The sequence below is a fragment of the Neovison vison genome, chromosome 3 (genome assembly GCF_020171115.1).
Source record: "Neovison vison isolate M4711 chromosome 3, ASM_NN_V1, whole genome shotgun sequence".
In the NCBI taxonomy this organism is placed as follows: domain Eukaryota; kingdom Metazoa; phylum Chordata; class Mammalia; order Carnivora; family Mustelidae; genus Neogale; species Neogale vison.
In genome coordinates this window covers 196,827,750-196,849,165 of record NC_058093.1, presented here as the reverse complement: position 1 = coordinate 196,849,165, position 21,416 = coordinate 196,827,750, and the positions used below count along the sequence as shown (strand labels likewise).

The 21,416-nt window shown below is 54.7% G+C and overlaps 2 protein-coding genes across 2 annotated transcripts; both read right to left on the bottom strand.

The window, feature by feature from the left end:
- Positions 1-7: 7 nt before the first annotated feature.
- On the bottom strand, positions 8-3,504 carry B3GNT4 (UDP-GlcNAc:betaGal beta-1,3-N-acetylglucosaminyltransferase 4). Its single transcript, XM_044241019.1, has 2 exons — positions 3,495-3,504; positions 8-1,243 (listed from the first exon to the last, which is right to left on the bottom strand). Exon 2 carries the CDS (start codon positions 1,233-1,235, stop codon positions 162-164), a length of 1,074 nt encoding a protein of 357 aa, XP_044096954.1. The 5' UTR covers positions 1,236-1,243; positions 3,495-3,504; the 3' UTR covers positions 8-161.
- A 232-nt stretch (positions 3,505-3,736) lies between these two features.
- LRRC43 (leucine rich repeat containing 43) lies at positions 3,737-19,982 on the bottom strand. The gene is made up of 12 exons (XM_044244401.1): positions 19,890-19,982; positions 18,242-18,502; positions 17,112-17,222; positions 15,404-15,543; positions 13,601-13,839; positions 12,787-12,974; positions 11,799-12,025; positions 9,997-10,138; positions 9,660-9,818; positions 9,371-9,556; positions 8,968-9,004; positions 3,737-3,892 (listed from the first exon to the last, which is right to left on the bottom strand). Exons 1-12 carry the CDS (start codon positions 19,980-19,982, stop codon positions 3,765-3,767), a joined length of 1,911 nt encoding a protein of 636 aa, XP_044100336.1. The 3' UTR covers positions 3,737-3,764.
- Between the last annotated feature and the right edge of the window lie 1,434 nt (positions 19,983-21,416).

Here is a 21,416-nt window from a genome sequence, read left to right as displayed (position 1 = left end):
GGTGAAGCGAGGTTTAGGTGTTTTTAATCAGAGTTAGCAAGGTTGCGGGGGGGGGGGGGGGGGGGTACGTACAAAAGCGAGGTTAGCATTTCCTATAGACCATCAGGGTAAGGGGCACGGTTCTCAGTTTGTCATGATGGGAGAATCAGCACGGGCTCTCCTCAGCCCGCCCCCCGGAGCTGAGGCAAGGGGGCCGCTGCACACCTGAGCCCCTCATCGGTCACCAGCGCCCACATGGTCCACATCTCCAGGGGGCTGAGGCGGTGCACCAGAAGGAGCCCTCGGTACAGGCAGGGGTCTAGGGGGTCCAGGGGCCGCCGTATTCCAAATGTCTTAAAGCCAGCGTGGTGCGTGGGGCTCACCCCCAGCTTCCTCAGGCACATACCCACGAACACGTCGTCGATGGGGAAGAGTTCGGCCTCTTCCACGGCCGCTTGGAGGCGCCGCACGGTGGCTCTAGACATGACATATCCCCCACCCCCGGCGTAGGGCGGGTAGTGGCGGGCCCGGTACATGGATGGGGGGATGAAGTACTTGACCTTGGTGTTCCTGTTGGGCAGGGCCTGACGGATCACGTCTCCCACCAAGAGGTCCCGGGCTGGGTCCCAGCCATCCAGGAACTCCAGCACATTGGGGACATGGACGAAGACGTCATCATCTCCCTTTAGCATGAAGTGGGCGTGAGGACAGGCACCCGCCACCCAGCGCTGCAGGTGCAGCTCCTTGAGGGTCAGGTTGAAGAAGTCCTCTGCAAAGTCCCACTGCAGGATGTCGTCGAACTCCCGACTCTCGTAGGCCAGCAGCTGGGTGGGGGGCGCAGGGCCCGCCACCCCCAGGAGGAACACCAGCTTCAGCCGCCGGCCCCGAGCCCGGTCCCCCACGCGGCCCCACGTGCTGCGGATGGCCGCGCGCCGCTCCACGTGGCCAGGCTGCGACTTGATGGCCAGGAGCAGGAAGGTGTCCTCGGCACAGCGCGAAGGCTCCAGCAAGATGGAGAAGTTGCGGCAGTGACGATAGGTCAGGAAGAGACGGTGACGGCTAGGCAAGGACAGGGAGACGTTAGCCACCGTGTGGTTGGGGGGACACTGGCTGCGGCGGGGCCCTGGGGGAGCCCAGAAGGGTTGGCGGGCCGCGGAGCCCCCCACCGGCTTGGCCTCCTTCTTCAGGAAGAGCAGGCAGCTGAGCAGCAGCGCCGCCAGGCTGTACAGGACAGGCCAGCCCAGCCGGCGGGACATGGCAGGGCCTGCGGGGAGAGAGCGCGTGAGCGGCCGCAGCCCCCGTCCGGCCTCTGCCTCCCTGGCCCGCCACCCAGCAGCCAACTGGCCCGTCTTCAATTTACTCTTCCCAGCGAGTCCTTTGGCTCTTTCCAGAGTCCCTCTCCCAGGGGACAGGCCAAGCACACCTGCTCTGCCAGCCCTCGCCTTCTGTGGGCATCGGGGGGGCTCTCGCGCACCTTCTCCCCCAAAGGACTTGCAGCTGCTTTGAAACCAAGGCACCCCAGGGCACCCGGTGGGTTCAGTCGGAAGAGCGTGGGACTCGATATCGGGGTGGTGAGTGCGAGCCCTACACTGGGTGTCAAAATTACTTACATTAACTTAAAAAAATAAAACACCAGAAACCTGAGGCACCATGAGCACTTTCTTCATTTCCCAGAAAACTTGAGTATCTTACAGTGAAAACGACACACAGCTAGTTCAGTTTCCAGTCAGATTCATTCTAAGCACAAAACCCGACATTCAGGGCCCTCGAGTCTAAAATCAAACCATCACCCGGCCCCCAAAAGTGTGCGGTCTGATCTGTTGGTGGCAGGCCCTGCGCTGGGTCCCCCAGAGAGGACAGCCCCGGGCGTGGCCCTTACAGAGTTTGCTCCTCCAGGGAAAGGCAACCGACCACAGGACAAACCCTTCACATCCGCCTCAAGTTTCTTCCTGCAGCTTCTGGAAAGAAGTTTCTTCTTTCCCACAGGTTTCTTGGAGGAGTCACTTAAGAGGGGGTTTAAGAACAAACCCCTCACACGGGCATGAAAGCAAGTAGAAAAGCCAGACGCCTGTGCGGGGCTGCTCCCCTGCAGCCGGGCCCCCGAGTCCAGAGTCCACGCCTCTGGCAGCTCTGGTTCTCCCAGCAAGGACCCCGCAGTCCAGAGCAAAGGCCCAGAAACGGAAGCTAGCGGGGGGACACTGCCCAAGATCAAGGGCGGCAAAGCCAGGCCTCCAGCCCCTCCCCTTCACCTCCACGGCCATGTGGTCCTTGTCCAACAGGCCTTTGCTTCCACCCAGTCCACCCACAGTCGCCCCATCCCTGTCACCCTGCTGCCACCGGGACAAAAGCATCTCTTCCAGCTGCCAGGGGGGTGGAGAAGAGAAACCAAAACAAAACCAATCCAAACTTCAGACGTGCAGAGATGTGAATGCAGCGTGAGGGCCTTCCGCGACGGGAGGATTCCAGCCCGTGGTGGGTCCGAAAGCTCTGAACGAAGGGACCCAACCGCGAAGACCCGGGGAAAGGGTGGCCGGCGGCGTTAAGCGAGGCTCCTGGAGGAGGTGGAGACGCCTCTGCGGGCAGGAGGGCGAAGCGCCCGGAAGGGAGGGACGGGGAGCACCGGCCTGAGAAGACGCGCGTTAAAGGCCAGGGCAAGGGGCGCGGGGCAGCCCGGGTTTACTGTAACCCCAGCAGGGACCCACTAGAGGATTTAGCAGAGGCGGCGGCAGAAATCAAGCGCTTGAAAGGTTCCTCCCGCTGCGGCTGAGATGAAGGATTACGGCAGGGAGAAGGGAGCGCAGACCGGCGAGGAGACCCGCGCGGCGGCCGCGGAGCAGCGAGCGGGAGGACTTGCAGCTGTGGGCGGGGAGTGCCGGGCCGGCACCGCGGCGGAGGGGGGCGCAGGGCCGACAGTTTGGCTCCGGAGCTCCCGCTGCGCGCCCCCGCGCCCCCCACCCCACGTGTGGCCCAGGGCCGTCCCCCCCACCCCCGGCTCCCCGGCCCACACACTGCTGCGAGTCCCAATTCGGTACCTGCCCAGCGCAGGTCCCCAGTACTGGGAGCCCCCAAAAGCCCGGTTCTTAACCGCGCCTGGACTTCAGCGAGGGCACGACCCCCCTGCGAGAGCGGCGCTGAGTCCTGAGGGTCTGCTGTTGTCTCTGGGGCGACAACCGTCTCGGGCCCTGGGAGCTCCATGTCCCGACACGCTTCAATAAGGGGAAGTGCCAAGGGCTAGTTCACGCCTCCTGATGGACTCTAGCCGGCTGCTGGGGGGGCCGAAGGCCGGCGGGGTTGGCGGAGCACGGAGCAGGGCCCCCGCGGCGGACACAAGCCGAGGGGCAGCAGGAGGCCGCCTGGCCCCGACCGCCCCCCTCCGCCGCCAGACCCAGCGTCCTCGCGGGTGCGCGGGCGGTGCGGAGGCACGGGCCCCTCCCGCACGGGAAGACACGCCTGCCCCCAGCAGCGGCGGCCCCAGGCGCCCCCGGGCCCGCTCAGCCCGCCTCCCGCGGACCTACCGGAGCCGGGACGCCGAGCCACAGACAGGCGAGGAGCTCGCGCCGCGGAGCCGGGACGGGAGCTCTAGCCTTGCCGGGCCCGCCCGGTTGGGGCGGGGCTCCGGGAGGGGCGGGGCTCCGGGGCGCCGCGGGATCCCTCCCCCACGCGGCTTCGCGCACATGCGGCGCACCTGCGGGCGGAGAGGCCGCAGGGCGCCCCCAGCCGGTCCCCCGCTCCCGGGCACACGCAAGCGGAGCCGCGGTCGTCAGAACAGCCTTTAATCCCGCGCGCTACAGGGACATCTCCCGGAGCGCCTCCTCTGCCGAGCGGTACTGGTTCAGCTGCACCTGCACCTCCACCGTCAGGGGCTGCGGCTGGTAGTCGCCGTCGTCCATGTGAACCGCAGACTTATTCTTCTCTGAGAAATAAAAACACGCGTGTGTGAGTCCCGAGAGACGTGCCGGCTGCCCCTCGGCCGCCCTGGGCCGGCAGAGCCGTCCTCCAAGCCCAGGGGCAGCGCGGTTTGCGAGTCCGAGATCCCAGCCCCTTCCGCGCAGGGAGGAGCAGTGGGACCACCTGTCATCAGGTCATCATCTAACGGGCGCAGCTGTGCGAGCCGCAGGGCGAGCCGCTGCCCGGGCCTGGGAGCACCGTCCTCACCTGGAAGAACCCTAACCGCGGTTGTTCCGACGTGACTATTTGGCAGATATTTTCTAAACAGCGCATGAAGTCTGGCATTTCAGAGAAGACAACGGAACGCATTTTGATGAATTTGTAACATTTGGGCTTTCCAGTAGAAATTAGAATTTTGAAATACTCTATCTATCACCATGAACGTAACAGTTTCCCAGTCCTCAAAGACTCTTCTAATGATATGGGTGCGGAACATGATTTTTGGATGATGTATAATGAAATGTGTCAACAGTTGAAAGATCTGCATACTCAGTGAACTAGTATTTTACAAATAACCAATGCCTGATGTTACAGATTGTGCATGAGTGAGACAGCCCTTCAAAATGCAATGGAAAAAAAAAAAAAAGAGGCAATGCAGACCAATGAATGGATTTTAACATAACTGACTACCAAAAATGCATTCATATAGATTGTTTTCACTCTGCAACAGCCTTTAAAAAACTACTAGTTGTCAAATTTGACATACTATCAAAGAAAAATATCATTATTTGAAAGTCTATTAAAAGATTCCCTTTTCCAATTACACATCCATGAGACTGGGTTTTCTCCATCCACTTCAAACACTGCAACACAAGAGATTAACAGCAGATGCAGCTATTTCAATGCAACTGTCAATTAAGCCAGACAATAAAAGGATTTACAAAAGTGTAAAAAAAAATTAAGACCATCTTAACCCGGTGGCTTGATCATAAACCGTATGTCCATATCTGCGTGGGTCCTTCCTGAAGTCCATCGGTGTATGTCCTTTGTTCTTTTTCAAAGTTGTTTTGGCTATTCTAGGTCCTTTGAGTTTCCATATTCAGGTGATATGACACTTCACACAGAAATAGGAGCCTTATGGTGATACACTTCCATTCCCTTCCTTATTCCCACACTTCGCCTCTTTGCTATCCTTATACATTCTACTGGTGGTATAGGCACTGCAATGTATCTTTTCATGAAACAATTAACAATCATTTAAACATAGCTAAATAACACGAAAGGAGTCTCTATATTTAACCACAGTTAGCATTTCCAGGGCTCTTGAATTCTTTGTGCAGATTCGGATCCATCTAGTATTTTCTTCCATTTACAGGACTTCTTTGAACATCTCTTGTAATAGAAGTATGCTGGTGATACTTTCTTTCAGCATTTGTAGGTCTAGAAAAGTGTTCAGTTCACATTTGTTTATGGAAGATATTTTTGTTGGGTAAAGAATTTTAAGTTGTGGGGTGCCTGGGTGGCTCAGTGGGTTAAGCCTCTGCCTTCAGCTCAGGTCATGCTCTCAGGGTCCTGGGATCGAGCCCCATGTCAGGCTCTCTACTCGGCAGGGAGTCTGCTTCCTCCTCTGTCTCACTCTCTCTCTCTGCCTCTCTGCCTACTGTGACCTCTGTCTGTCAAATAAATAAATAAAATCTTTTTAAAAAAAGAATTTTAAGTTGACAGTTATTTTTCTTTGAGTGTTTAAGAATTCTTTCACTGTCTTCTGTTTGGCATTTTCCCGATGATAAGACTGCTGTTGTCTCTATCTTTGTTCCTCTGTCTTTATCAATGATTTTAAGCAGTTTTATTACTATGTAGCTTGGCTTAGTTTTCTTCATGCTTCTTGAGTTTTGAGCTCACTGAACTTTTTGGATTGGTGTATTTATAATTTCCATCTAACTTGGAAATAGTTTAGCAATTACTTCTTCAGATATGCTTTCTGCCTACCCCTCTCTCCTTTAGGGACTCCAACTAGAAGAACATCAGTTCCTTTGAATTTGTCTCAAAACACTGATGCTCTGTTAATTTTTTTCCAGCCATTTTTCTGAGTTTAACTGTGGGTAGTTTCTACTGCTTCCAGTTTACTTATCCTTTTTTTTTCTGAATTATCTAATATGCCATTAATCCCAATGAATGTATTTCTGATGGGACATGGTTGTTTTCATCCCTAAAAGTTTAGTTTATAGTCCATATTGTTACATACCACCATCTTCCCTTTAGCTTTTTAGATATATAGAACATAATTATAATAACTGCTTTAATGTCCTTGTCTCCTAATTCTAACACATATGTCATTTCTGAGTCAGTTATGGTTGATAAATTCCCCTTATATATTAAAAAATTTTTTTGCAAGTGTGGTAGTTTTTTTGCTGGATGGTAGATATGAATTTTACCTTGGGTACTTTTTTCTTCTTTAAGCTTTTACTTATTTTGGAAAGAGAGAGAGAGCATGTGAGTTGGGGGAGGGGCAGAGGGAAAGGGAGAAAGAGAATCTTAAGCAGACTTCACGCTGAGCACAGAGCACAGAGTGGGGCTCTATCTCATAGCCCTGAGGACCATGACCTGAGCTGAAATCAAGAGTCTGATGCCTAACAGACTGAGCTACCCAGGCGCCCCAACTTGGGGGGTCGTTTTGTATTCCTTTCAGTATCTTTGAATTTTGTTTTAGGACATGGTTAAATGTGATCCTTCCAGGTCTTGTCCCCTCCTGCTCAAATTTTGTAGTGGTCCCCTGGGGTGCTGGGCTCAATCCTTTCCTCTTCTCTGTCAACATAAGTACACATATTTTCATGGTTTTAAATACCACCTATGAGCTGATTCATTGAGTCAACCCATGTTGATAGCCTACTATGCTGGGGACTAGGGGTTCTAGGACTTTAAAGAATGCAGGCGCAGACCCCCACCCCGAACACACACACCTGTGAGTTTCAATGTCGTGGACAAGATAAAAATAAACCAATCACATAGGTTTGTATCTCTTATTGTTTGCATGGGGCTGAGTACTATAGATGAGAACAACAGATTCAGGATGCCTGAGTGGCTCAGTTGATTCCAAATCTGCCTTCAGGTCCTGGGATCAAGTCCCTCATCGGGCTCCTTGCTCAGCGGGGAGTTGCTTCTCCCTCGGCCTGCTGTTCCCCCGCTTATGCTCTCTCTCTGACAAATACGTAAAATTCTTAAAAAGCCAAAAAAACAAAACAACAACACCAACAACGACAAAACCCACCAGATGCTATGAAGAAAACAGGGAGCCCAGGCTAACCCGGAGGCTCAGCTTCCCTTAAGAAGGCGCCCGACGCTGAGATCTGATGGATGAAGCAGCTGAGGAAATTCCGGGCAGAGCTCGTGGGGCTCACAGAACATGGGCATTCGGACTTTGGGAGGCAGCCAGCAGGAAATCATGGAAGAAATTCCAGCAGGGAAGTGACTTGGCAGGACTGTGGGGGGCCTGGCAGAGCGGCCGCATGGCAGGAAGGCCATGCAGCGAGATGGCCATGGGGGCTGGCTGGCCTGGGGGCAGAGGAGATGGACAAGGCACTGGGGGGGACAAGGGGCAGGAGAGGGAAAGGCTTCTCGGGAGCTCCACACACTTCGGGTTTCTCAGGTGCAAAACCCAGCCCAGCCCCGGGTGCAGCTTTGCAGCCCCCCCCCACCCCACAGAGCCTCTCCCGCACCCCCGGCCCCCCAGTCACTCTCAGGCGCATCCCCTCCACACCGCCTCTGCCGTCCACATCCAGGTCGGGCCCTCAGCATTTCTTGCTTTTACGTTGTTGTTGTATCAGATGAACTTCCTTTCACTGAGATAAAATTCTCATCATATTCAGCATTCTAACTTTTTAAGTGTACAGTTCTGTGGGTTTTAGTATGTTCACCACGTTGTTCAAACATTCCCATGATGTAATTCCAGAATATTCCTTCCCTCCGCATGGAAACCCTGTACCCATTAGAATCACTCCCCTTCCTCTCCCACAGGCCCCACTGGTCTACCTTCCGTCCCTGTGGACTCGTCTGTCCTGGGACATTTCACATGGACGGACTCACACACCACGTGACCCTCTGTGGCCGGCTTCTTTCCCTCACCGTCTCCTTGTCAAGGTTCCTCCAGGTATACCCAGGCCGAGCTCTGTTCCTTTTTGCTGCTGAGGAATCCCCATCATGTGGAAATGCCACGTCCTGCCACAGCTTTCACCCACAGATGGGCCCTGGCCATGTCCCTTTTCTGGCTGTCGGGAGTGGGGTGCTCTGACCCGGCCTGGCACTGCAGCCGCCTCGCAGCCAGGCGCTGTCTGCTAGCGCTCCTTCCACGCCAGCTGCTTCTTTCTGCAGCTCCAGTCCAAAGCCCTCCTCTCTCCGACACTTCGGTGACTGCCCCCTCTTCCGGGACCAAACCCAGACTCCGAGTTGGGCAAAGACGGCCAATGTCCTGAAACAGGCCCCAGACTGCCAGGCCCGAAGGACCCCGGGGCCAGGCCCAACTCAGCCCCCTCCCACCTCGCCTGCCTCCTACCCCAGGTCCCTCTCCGGCCCATAGCAGGATCCACAGCTGGCTGCTCCTGTCTCAGGGACACAGGAAAGATGGAGGGTTTGGTCCTTAGGGTGGGTAGGGCCCTCCTGCTGCCCAGAAGATATGATTCTCGGTCCTTCTATTTCTTTGGCCCCGAATCAGGCTGCTCCTTCCCCAGGTCCTGCTATGGTCTGAATGTTTGTGTCTCTGCAAAATTTACATGTTGAAATCCTAACCCCCAGGAGTGACGGTCTTAGGGGAGCCCTGGGAGGTGACAAGGTCATGAGGGTAGAGCCTCGAGAATGGGAACAGAAGAAGCTCCAGCGAGTCCCCGAGCCCCTCCCACCACGTGAGGACGCATTGGGAAGGGGCTGCCACGAAGTGGGCCCTTACCTAGCGACGCTGGCACCTTGGTCTTGGACTTCCTTGCCTCCGGAGCTGCCAGAAATAAATGTCTGTTGTTTACAAGCCCCCCAGGCTGTGGCCTGTGATCACGACAGACTAAGGTCCTCAGGAAACATTCCCCGCTCTCCGCTGCCATCATTAACTCTTACCTTTTTTAGCTTTCTTGTTCTTGTTCTTCTTTGCATCCTGAGAGAAAGAACGGGAGAGGCTTATTGGAGTTGGGGGATGCTGGGGAGGGGGGGCTGCAGATTCCCCCCGAGGCCCAGGAAGGAGCAGGCCTGACCCGCCCCCTGGCCCGGCTCCTCACACCTGAGAGGGCTGCTCGCAGAGCGGGTTCCAGAGAGCTGGGAGCTGGGCACAGCTGCAGGCCGGGGTGGAGGCCCTCCTCCTCCTCCTCTTCCTCCTCCCCTTCCTCGTCTTCCCCCTCCTCCTCCCCGTGCCTCCCAGGGGCCTGCCCACACAGGGCCTTCCAGAGGAGGCTCAGAGGTCTGCATAGCCCTTCCAGGCCCAGCACTGTTTCGGTGGGGAGGGGTGTGGCAGGGGCCCCCCTACCCTGAGGGCGATCAGGTTGTCCGTTTCCAAGGTGCGGATCACCCCGAAGTTGCACACTTCGGACACCAGTGGCTCCCCCACCAGCAGGGGCTCCAAGGCCACCAAGCCGCTGCCCAGCACCCGCAGGATGGGCGGGTCCTGCCGGAGCTCCTTAGGAAGCTCCTTCTTCTTGGACGCCTTCTGCTCCTGGGGGCAGAGGCAGGGAGAGTGGATGGGGCCTGGCAGGGACAGTGCCCGGAGTGCCCCCGGCCACTGCAACCACCCTGAGCACCGGGCAGCCCAGCAGTACCTTCGGCACCGTCTCTTTCTCCCCTTTCCCAGCCTTGTCCTTCCGGTCCTTTCCCTTCTTGTCTTTGTCCTTCTGCCCCTTCTTGTCCTTCTCCCCTTTTCCGCTCTTGGTAGACAACACAGCGTCGACAGGTGAAGGCACTGGAGGCCAGGAGAGAATCTAGAGGACAGTGAGGTGGCCACGAGTGAAGGAGGCCAGCGCAGGGCTGGCCGGGATCTTGCTGGAAAGGCACGGAGACTTCGCCAACAAGGCAGCAGGACCCCAGGACGCCCTGACAGAAGATGGGAAGACAGGACAAGGGGACCGACGCACAGAACATGGGAACTCCGTCACCCACCTTCTCCTCCACGATGGTCACGGTGGTCCCTGCCAGCAGGAAGGCCTTGAGGGGCACCAAGTCCCGGAGCGTGTGATGCATCTCATAATGGCAGGGGATGACGTCAGTCCAGGGCTTGCGGACGGTGCTGAAGAGAACAGTCCTGGGGGGCGGGGGCGGAGGAAGACGGGGTGCCGTCACCCGGGAGGCCAGATACACGGCATTACTTCCCGATCCCATGTATAGGAAGGTCTAAGAGAGGCACACGAGTTAATGGTGTTTGTTGAGTTGACAGTGATCCTTGGAAGGAGGGAAGGGCATAAGGAACCTTTGGAGGTTCTGGTCTGTTGTTTCTTATCAAGGGCAGTGGTTCCCTGAGCCTCATCACTTGGCCGCAAGGTGGCTTCTTCTGTATAAGTGGGTTACATTTGAATCATTTGTTGTTGTTGTTCTTTAATTAACAGGTCTGTGTGTCCACAGCCACATGCGAAATAAGCACATTTCAAACTGAGACAGAATATGAGTTCATTTTTTGAGAAAAAAAATTATAGGTGTATATAGGTTCATATATATGAGTGTGTAAGAAAAAAACAAGGAACTCTACGCACAAAACCATTCAGAGTAATTCCCTCTGGGGCGCCCGGCTGGCTCAGTCGGGAGAGTATGGGGGCTCTCGATCTTGGGGGTCCTAAGCTCAAGCCCCATGTGGGATGTAGAGCCTCCTTAAATAAATAAATAAATAAATAAGAGTAATTCATTCTATGGGATGAGTTCAATGGATACAGGAGAAGAAACCTTTATTTTCTAACTGATATTTTTTTTTTAAAAAGCAGAATCATTTGTGGTTCTTACTTTTTTGTTGCTATTTCCCAAAATTCAACCACCACCACCACCACCACAAGGCTGTCAGCTGGGGTTTACTGGGGAGCCTGGCTAGGTGCTGGCTGGGGGCTCCCCCTCTTCTGACAGCTGGGGGAACCGCCTCCGTCACTGTCACCCACAGCCCAGGGCAGCTCCCCCATACTCTCCATAAGCCTGTATCAAGTACCTTCAGTGGAGGTTTTAAGTCATTAAAAAAATTAAAAAACTCTTTTAGCTTCAAGAGAAATAACTAACTTTCCAAACTAAGGCATGGGCTGCAAAATCTGTGGGGGCGAAGGCTCGGTTCATTAGAACTCAGCCACAGATTCTGTTTTCTGAGCTCTGGTCCTCAGAAAAAACAGCAACGCCAGCTGATAGCAGGAAGTTTGTTAAAAACGAAAACAAAAGCCCCAAACCAGGCTCGTGTTTTGCAATGACTTAAAAATCGGTTTAATGGAGCTTCCAGACTAAATGAGAAGTGATTTCAAGTTCTTGTGAAATTCTCCATCCCCCAAAAAGATTCTTTATCAAGTAAGACAAAACGTGATAGGCAACAAACAAAAAACAACCCCAAAACACCTGATAGGCACTACGCCCACGTGGTGGGCCTTGGGGGTGGGTGCATGGGAAAGAACCCACGACTCAGATCCACACCACGGGTCAGAGGCCGGAGTAAATCCCGGATGAATGGAAAAGCCGGACTGGGAAGGTCTTCAACTCGGAGGGCGGGGGAAGGGCTGCCCCTCTCTCCCCTGCGCGCGGACTGAAGCCAGCCCCGCATTCCGAGCACCTGGCGGTTCGGGGAAAGAAGGTGCAGCTGCGTCCGGGGAGCAGGAGGGCTCCCGGGGCCTGGAACACTGAACCCTGCCGCACCTGCTCTCTGGCCGGGAAGGGGTGCGGACCGAGCTCGCGGGACCACCCCCCCCCCCCGCCCCCTGCTCCAGCTTGGCCTCCATCCTTACCCCGGGGAGGGGCAGAGCCGGGGATCTATTCGCGGCCGCAACTTGGCCAGCTCCTCCGCGGAGTCGGTCACCCTGGGTAGGTGCCCCGAGCCGTCCGAGGCCCCCGATTCCTCCAGCTCTCCCGACTGGCTGGACAGCCCGGACTCAGGGGAGTCTTCGGCCTCCCCGAAGAGCTCTTCAGGGATGTCCTCATCCAGCTGTTCGGTGCTGGGCGAGGGTTTGACGATCTGTGGGAGAGACCCAGACCCCGGGGGACGCTGTGCGCGGGCTTCTCATCGCGCCTGTGCGGGAGCAGGTGTCTGTGCCGTGGTGAACTTGAAGCCCTAACAAACGCGCGGGCTTGGGCAGGAAGTTTTTAAAAATGCCCATCTTGGGGGCGCCTGGGTGGCTCAGTGGGTTAAAGCTTCTGCTTTCAGCTCAGGTCCTGATCCTAGGGTCCTGGGATCAAGCCCCGCATTGGGCTCTCTGCTCAGCAGGGAGTCTGCTTCCTTTCCTCTCTCTCTGCCTGCCTCTCTGCCTACCTGTGATCTCTGTCAAATAAATAAATAAAATATATATATTTTAAAATGCCCGTCTTGCCACTTTTGAGAGGTTTGTGTTGGGAGTAGGAGCAGTAAAATTTCTGCAGGAATTAGGGTGTGCCCTGTCTCTCCTGGTTGGAGGATACCCTCGGGTCTGCTTTTGGCGAGAAGGTGACTAGGGAGAGGGATGGGGTGGGGGACAGCCAGGCTGGTTGTAAATGTTGCTCCCTTGAGAGGCCCTTTGCTTGTATTTCCAGGGCAAAGGAAGGAGGTGAGCGCAGGTACCTCAAGCTGCAAGAAAGGGGCTGAATAGAGCCGCTTCCCTTCCGAGTAGAGTGTGAACCGGAAAGCTCGGAGTAAAAGGGTTTTCTGGGCCCCAAGAAGCGGTTCTGCCTCACAGGAGACCCCGTGAAGCCAAGGGCAGCGCGTGTCCCCCAGTTCCCCGGGGCAGCCCGCGGGGCACACACCTCAGCCAGCACGCCGCCGTGCGTGCTTCTTTCTCCTTCTTCATCTTCCACAAAGTCGTAGGTCACATAATAGCTGTATGAGATAAAAGGGCCTTGAGGCCCAGGTTCTGGGTCCAGGATAGAGGTGTCCAGAACGCCCTTGACATTTCCAATAGTCACCAGAAGCTGGGCCTCACGGGCCAAGAGGTCTGCGAGGGGAAGGGGCAGAAGTGAGCGGGACGGCAGGGGAAGCCATACCCAGCCAGGTCCCTGCATTCTCCCCTCCTCACGCGTTGAGCCTCATGGTTTGCAGAGTTGGGTTCAAATCCCAGTTCTGCCGAATTCAAACAGGGATTTGAACATACCCCTCTTAAGCCTTGTTTTCCGGATTCATATAACAGGAATGATAGTAGCTGCTTTACAGGAATTTAGAGATAAAGACTTGATGTTACCTTAGCACAGCCTGGCACACAAAACCGGAAGCTATGATTACCAAACTCCATTGCCCTGACCTCGAGAAGGCCCTGATGCAGCTTGTGGTGTGGACCACAAGGGGGGGATCTCAAGCCACCACAAAAGTACAGAAATGGATTGATAGAATGCTTCCTGTTGGCCTAGGATGGTTTCAGCCTCCTTACCACTTGTCTCCAGATCCCAATGACAGGGACCAAAAATCTGGGAGAGAACTATGATCAGGAAGGTGAGCTACCCCTGACTAACTGGGGAGCTGCGGGGACAGGCCACCCAGTTCGATGGCGGACTGGCGAGCAGAGGCTTGTGGTGGGGGGAGGGTCCAGTGCCAGCCCCTCCCCAGTCTGCCCATCGGCTGCCTCACCCCCACTCCGGCTGAGCCCCCGGAACTGATACTTCTCACTGGGAGACACGGTGATGTCGTCCAGCACGCAGAGCCGGGGCAGGCTGTCGATGGTGAAGCCTCGGTAGTAGGGCACCAGGGCCAGTGGGTTCCCCTGGAGCACGAGCACCCGCAGGTGCGGGAGGGTGCGGAGGCTGGCAATCAGGCCCTGCAGGTCCGTCAGGTCGTTGAAGCTCAGGTCCAGGGAGACGAGGTTGGGCCTAGAAGGGGAGCGGGACCATCCAGGAGTCCTGAGGCAGGGTGAGTGCAGGGATGGGGACAGGCAGCTGTGGTCCGGTGCCAGGCCTGCCCTGCTTGACAGGCCCCAGCACCTCATGTCCAGAACAGAGAGCAGGCCCACGCTGAGGGCAGGAGGGGAGCCTCGGAGGGCGGGAGAAGGACCTCTTGGTTCTACTGCCCCTCCCCCACCCCTCTCAGTGACACTGCCATCCTCACTGTGACAGAGATGGCTCTGGTCACATCCTGCTTGCGATCACTTCCATTTACAGAGATCTCTTTTTCTCAGTGGCACTCTTGGTACCACCCATAGATCTTGATACAACACCATGCATCTAGAATGTTCTCAACAAAGACTGACACTGGCAAGGAAGACAGAAGGAAGCCACGTGGGGAGAAGCCATGGGCAGAGGTAAAAGAGGCCAGTAAATATGGGGACCTGGGAAGATGGTGCGTGAAACTCGAGGGGTCCAGATGCAGGAGGATACCTTCCAAAGCCCGACTGACTCATGGAGGGGAAACCTTGTGATTCAGGACTTGGGGGCACATGAGAGAAGAAAGCCAATGAGGACAAAGAAGGCACCCTCCATCCCAGTCTGGCAGAAAGGGCCAGGAAGGGGGGCACGGGTGCTCTTCCCACACACAAACAAGAAAGCAAACAGGTGCCAGGTCTGAGAACAGCAGTAAGAAGGTGGGGCATTTCAGCAGCCCATCACAGCCTCTGGTCTCCAGCAGACTGAACTCGGGCCCCCCCCTCCCCGTCCCCTTCCGCCCTGCTTTCCTGGCCTGGACAGCCCGTGATGCAAGGCTGGTTAGTCAGTCAACAGGAAATACCCAAGAAGAACATCTCTTAGGGGTCAGCACACGAACCTTACCCAATGTTAGCCTTCAAGAAGACAGAGAAGACATCAGCAAAACAGATCCATGAACAGGGTACCCTCCTTTGAATTTCAAGGCAGTGAAAGAGGTTTCACTTCCGTGTTTTTACGAAATTCACACTTGGCGTGAAAAGGTTTCCCTTCGTTTAGAGGAGGTATGTTTTCCAAATAAAAAAATCCGAACACAGGGTACTCTGGCCATGGTGTGAGTCTACAGACTTTGGGTGGTTACAGCTGGTGTGGGGGAGCTCCTGGCCTCTAGTGGGCAGAGGTCAGGGGTGCCACTCAACTTCCTACAGTGTACAGACAGCCCCACAACCGACCGTTGCCCACTCCGATGTTGGCAGTGCCCGAGCTGAGCAGCCCTGCCCTACCTTGGCAGTGCCCGAGCTGAGCAGCCCTGACCTAAAGGCATCAAAACGAAAGGTCTGACCCACTCCTGCCACCTGTTGCTCCCCTTCCCTGGGCTACGGCGGGAATTTTTGCTTATTCAGTCGAAGACACGAATCCTAGGTCTGGGGCTGGTGGCCAATCAGCAGTTATAGAAAAGAATAAGGCAAAAAGGGAAAAAAGAAAGAAAAAAAAAGAGCAAAGCTAAGTTCTTCAAGACGAGACCCAAACCTAAGGTTTAAACCCTTCTCTCTCTTCCTGTCCGGGGCTCTGGAGTTACCAGTAGTCTGCGGTGACATAGAGACTTTCCAAGGGGCCCAGAAGCTTGTTGTGACCCAACCCCAAGTGCTGGAGGTGTGGGGGCGGGCGAGTGCACAGACACTCCACGCTGCTGATCTTGTTGCCGTAGAGCTCCAGCACCTGGGGGGGAGCAGAAGACAGTGACCGTGACCTCCAGTCTGTCCTTCCTTCCAGCCTTCCTCCCTCCCTCTCTGAGAAACAGTGGGGTGGGACCAGGAAGTACTCATACCCTGCCGCCCTGTGCCCGCCTAGGCTCCCTTTAAAATATGGGAGAAAAAAAATATGGGTGACTGGGTGGCTCAGCCGGTTAAGCGTCTGCCTTCAGTCCAGGTCGTGATCCCAGGGTCCTAGGATCGAGGCCCCGTGGGGCTCCCTGCTCGGCGGGAAGCCTGCTTCTCCCTCTTCCTCTTCCCTCTCATTCTCTCTTGCTCACTCTCTCAAAATAAATTAGAAAATAAAATAAAATATGGGGACCAAGCATTTCTGCAGTGGGTTTTGGAAAGTTTCTTTTCCTTTTGTGAAGGAAATGTTAAAATCTGGCATGGGAGGTGATGGTGGAGCGGATGGGGACAGGCGCAGCATTTTGGCAAGTGCTCATCCCACGGCAGCCTGTGTCTGGGGGAGCCAGAGGGTCCCGGGCTGGAGTAAGGACTCACGTGGAGGATGACAGCACATTCTTGGATTTCTGCTCCGAAGCCTCGTCTGGTTTCTCCCTAAGCCTGGCACTGAGCCACATTTCTGAGTCCCTTCTGCCACAAAATCTACAAATTTCCATATTTAATTTAAAATTGAGACCACAGGGGCGCCTGGGTGGCTCAGTGGGTTAAGCCGCTGCCTTCGGCTCAGGTCATGATCTCAGGGTCCTGGGATTGAGCCCTGCATCGGGCTGTTTCCCCTCTTTCTCTGCCTGCTGCTCTGCTTACTTGTGATATCTCTCTGTGTGTGTCAAATAAATAAATTAAAATCTTTAAAAAGTGATTTTTAAAAAATGATTTTTTAAAAAAAATGATTTTTTTTATTGTGGCAACATACATACGATTTGCCATGTCCCCTACTTCGGTGGTGCTAAGCGGGACCACTTATGCAGCCATCACCGCTCCCAGTTCTCAAAGTTTTCATCGCCCTAGACGGCTCTGTCTCCATCACAGTTGGTCCCCCGTCCTATACCACAATGACTCCCCATCATCTCACCTCTGCCCTAGTAACCTCTGCTCTACTTTCGGTGCCTGTGGATTTGCCTCTTTTAGGTATTTCATGCAAGTGGAACCCCCTAATATTGTGACCTTCGGGGTCTGGCCTCCTTCATTCGGCATAATGTTTTTAAGTTTCCCCCATGCTGTGGCATGCATCATTCCTATTTATGACTGAGCAACACCCCATGGTCCGGAGAGACCACAGTTCGTTTAGCCACTCATCTGTGGATGGATGTTTGGGTTGGCCCCGCTTTTGGCTGCAAGAATCCCAGTCCCTGCCTTCAGTTCTGTGGGGCATATGCCTAGAGATGGCATTGTTGGGTCACATAGAAATTCTACTTTTTTTGAGGAATCTGGCCTCCCTCTCCAAAGCCTGGGGCTGGCCCTTGGCATACAGCCACACTGGCCGAAACTTCAGGTGGCAGAACAAGGCAGGGGCAGGGTCTCTGGGCTGAGCCGGCACAAAGACGCCACAGGGAGCCTGGGCTCCTTTACCTTGAGTGATGGGGGCAGGTTGATGGCGTCTATCTCCTTGATCTGATTGGCACTCAGTACCAACTCTTCAAGATTCAGGAATTTCAGGAGACCTTTATCTACCAGGCTCACCTGGAAGGGAAGATCAGGAAGCTGAGAGCTCTCCTGGGTGAGGCAGTTGCGGAGCAGAAATGGGGTCCACGGGTGACAGCAACAGGTGGCCACTTCCCCTCCTGAATCACCTCACGCCTGCCAACCCTCTTCCTGCCCTAACCGACCTCCCTAGCCGCTCTCTGGCACATCCCACCAGGATCCCTGTGCCTCAACCCCAGCCCACCCTGCCCCCTAGAGGTGTTGTCCAACTGAGCTCAGTGTCCTCTTAGACTCTGAGCTCCCAAGGGCCGGGATGCCATGTTCTTTGCTGTCTCTTGCTGGGCGGCAGTGAACCCTGAGGCCGTAAGAAACCGCTAGCTGATGCACAGCAGAGTCAGACCCGAAGTTCAGAGCTCCATCTGTGAATCTTCAGTTGTCTGTGGCCTCAAAGACATTAGGGTCCTTCCTGATGACCATGCCAGTTTGCCCAGGAATGAGGGGTTCCCAGGACACATAACTTTCAGAGCGGACACCCGCAAGGTCCTGGGCAAATTGGTAGGAGCGGCTCCCACTCCCCATGCCCAGTCCTGTGTAAATTCAGTTTCTCTTGGGGAGGAGAAGCGAAGGGAGGAAGGCTGAGTTTGCAGTTTGGGGGCTCCGTTATTTGCTAGAAGCGAAGAAGGCTTTTTCATAACAGAAAGTAACATACAGTACTATGCCCACCTTCCCTAACCCCGGGCCCCCAAAGTTTAAGTAAAACCAATATAGATACTTTAAAGGTCTGTCCTAGGACCCAGGGGGCCTACCACAGGGTACAGCAGAAGTCAGCTATGCAAGACACACCTGGATGACCCCCCCCCACCCCTGGGGACGGGGGCCGAGGAAAGACACACAACAAATGAGCCGCTGGCCCTCCCTGCTGCAGGGGCTGGTGAAATTAATTTGGGGGGCACAGCTACCTTCCCATCCTTCCTCCCACTGAACACTGAGGTCCCACCTTAAGGACTATGCAGTTCTGTAGGGGGATGGCCTCCCCACCAGCAGCTCCCAGCTCTTACCTGCTTGTCCACCACCCGAAGGGACTTGAAGTAGGAGTAGAAGAAGGTGTCTTTGAGCACCAGGGGATTCCGGATGGCCAGTTCCTTCAGAAAATGGTCCTCTGCACTGGAGCCCTCCGGCAGAGCCCAGGGTGAGTTGGGGCTTTGGACCAGGCCCAGGAGCGCCTCCACCGTCTCCTCCCCAGGGTTCCTGGCCTCCTCGTCTCTGGGGACCAGCTCCTTCCATGTTCGCCACGTTCGAGGAAGAAAGCGCGACTTATTCTACAGTGGTGCAGGTAGAGAATTTCGCTGCTCAGTAACTCAGCCCTCTCCAGGACTCTAGACGCCCCAAATAGAGCAGATTGTAACATTCAGGACAATCAGGGACAAAGAGCTTACACATTTAGACAGTGAGTACTCAATAATTTTGACTGATTATTAGCCCCAGATAGAACTATAGACCGAGAACTACATTCCTGCCTTTAGGAGTTTACTCAAGCTGGGAACCTTGAAGAAACAGGGGAAAGCAACCAAACATTTCAGAAAGATTTATGTACTAGAAGCTACAAGGTGCAAAAGGTCATCTGGGGGATGTATTAACCAAGGGAAGGTTTGTGAGGAAAAAGTGGCAAGGCTGGAAAGGTGAATTCTGTATTTACATATCACAGTGGCCCAGAGTTGACTGTCTCCCAGCCCTTCCTCTGGGAGACCCTTGAGAGACATCAGTGAAACCCAAAAGCACCTCAAGGACGCTAGGCACACACAGTGGGTGTGCAACAAAGTTTGTTGATGAAACAAACAAGTGAATTAGTTCCTTGATTGGTGTCTCCGTTTTCTCCTCTATGAGAAGAGGAACACTGACCTCCCCTTAGTGCTTTACCAATGTGGGGGGGTGCCAGCTTTCCATCAAGTGTGAGGGAAACGTTCCACACCCTCAGGATATTCCTGTGCACCTCTGAGGGATGGTGGGCTGTCACTGTCATGCCCCCCAGCCCCAGCAAGAGCACGGAGCTTATGGGGGGGGGGGGAGTGGTGTGGGCAGACACACCTGCTCTAGCTCTCCTGAGCCACCACTTGCTCCCCAAGGAGAAGCCTCAGAAGGGAAGTGTTTCTGGCCTTAGAGACAAGGAGACAGGAAAGGAGGGAGGAAGCTGCTTCTTCCAGACCCACCAGCCTCTGCAGGCCTCAGGACAGAGCCAGCTCCGAAACTACCAACCCCTCCACAACTCCCCTCTCCCCGCCCCCACCCCCGCCCTGCCCTCCAAGGAGGGGGGGCCTCTCTCTAGATTTTCTGGAGCACTTGAAGGTTGAGAAGCTCTTTCCCCAGGCAAAAGCTTTTCACCCCAAAAGGAGCCTGGTGTCTCTAACAGGTTGAGAAACCCTACCCCAGGTCAGCCTGATGTGCTCAGCCTGCCCTCCTCTCTGGTCAGGCGGGGTGGGGGGGGCTCTGGGGGAGCCATTCCGTCTGCCCCTGCAGTGTCCCAGCTCCCACCCCAGGTCAGGCCGCTCCCTAAATGCCCAGATCCAAACCTCCTCCTCAGGCCTCTCCAGATCAGCCGTATCCTGCAGCTGGCGGCCCCTAGGGCCCACCCTACCGCCCCTGGTCCGTCCCGTCCGTCCCCCAGACCCCCCGAGTCCCTCGTCCGGCCGCCCCCGCCGGCGTCCGCACCCAGCTGCCAGTGCCGCACGGGAACTCGCGCAGACACAAGCGCCTCAGGTGCTCCCGGACCGCGGCGCTCAGGGTCCCGCCCGGCTTCTGCATGGCCGCGCGGCGCCCCCGCCAGCCGGTTGCTGAGCAACCGCGGGGACACAAACGCGCGCGCGCGCGCCCCAGTCGGGCACGTGCTCGTCCCAACGGGGCCGCGCGGCCCACAGGCGCTCCCGAATCCCACGACTGCCGACTGGTCGGTGTCTGCGGGCTTTTCCGAGACCCTGACTCAGGCCGGGACGACCTGGGTTCTCTCTTCTGACCCGTCCGTGCTCGCAGCTGTACAATGGGAAAACAGTCCAATTCCCACCGCAACCAGGGGACTGTAACCTGTAACGGCTGTAGCTCCTAGCAGGTGCCGAGCGCTTCCCATATGAAAAAAGTGCTGTCGTCCTCATTTGACAGATCTAGAAAAGAGAAATGAGCCGAAGGTCAAACAATCTCAAGATTCTAACCAGTGGATTGCAATGTGGATCCCTTTAACCCCCGAATCACGGGTTTTAATCACTGCCTGCATATATAATCATTCTAGTACCAAGATCCCCTTCTAGACTGAGGAGTCTCATTCATCTCTCCATTTTCAGAGCATCTCGCATCTAGCCTTCTGCTGGCCACACAGTAAGGGCTCCTGGGCACAGCTTTGACAAATAAATGGGATAAGATGATTAGGATTCCTATAATTTGGAAATGCAGTATCTTTATTGAGATACAATTTACGAACTCCCAAATTTACCCGTTTAAAACGGGCAACTTTGTGATTTTTAGTATATTCACAATGCAACTATATTCATAGTGCAACTAGCACTGTTATCTGATTTTCAACTTTTTCCTCACCCCAAAGGAAACGCCATTCGCACTAGGCAGTCAATCCCCATTCCCCCATCGGCCCACTCCCTAGGCTTCCTGTCTCTATGGATCTGCTTCGTCTAAGTGTTTCATATTAAATGGAATCATACAGTAGTTGTCCTTTTGCGTCTGGCATCACGTTTTCATCCATGTTATGGATGTATCAGTACTTCATATGGTGTATCAGTACTTCATTCCTCCTTTGGCCGAGACCATAGTATAGTACAGTATGGGCAGACCACATTTTATCCATTCACCTGCTGGCTGAAGGACGTTGGGACTGTTTTTACTTTTTGGCTCTTATGAATAATGCTGCATTCAAACTTCCTGTATATATCATTATGTCAACAGATGTTTTCATTCCTCTTTAACAGACACCTAGGAATTATATTGCTGGGTCACGTGGTCACTCTATATTTAACACTTTGAGGAACTCCCAAACCCTTTGACACAGAAGCTGCGCCATCTTGCATTTCCATCAGTTCTAATGAAGATTCCAACTTTTTGTATCTTCACCAACACCTATTATTTTACTGTTCATTTTTTAAATGATAGCCATCTTAGTTGGTGTGATGTATCTTACTGTGGTTTCTATTTGCTTTTCCCTAATGCCTGACTCGTAATAATATGGAGCATCTCTTC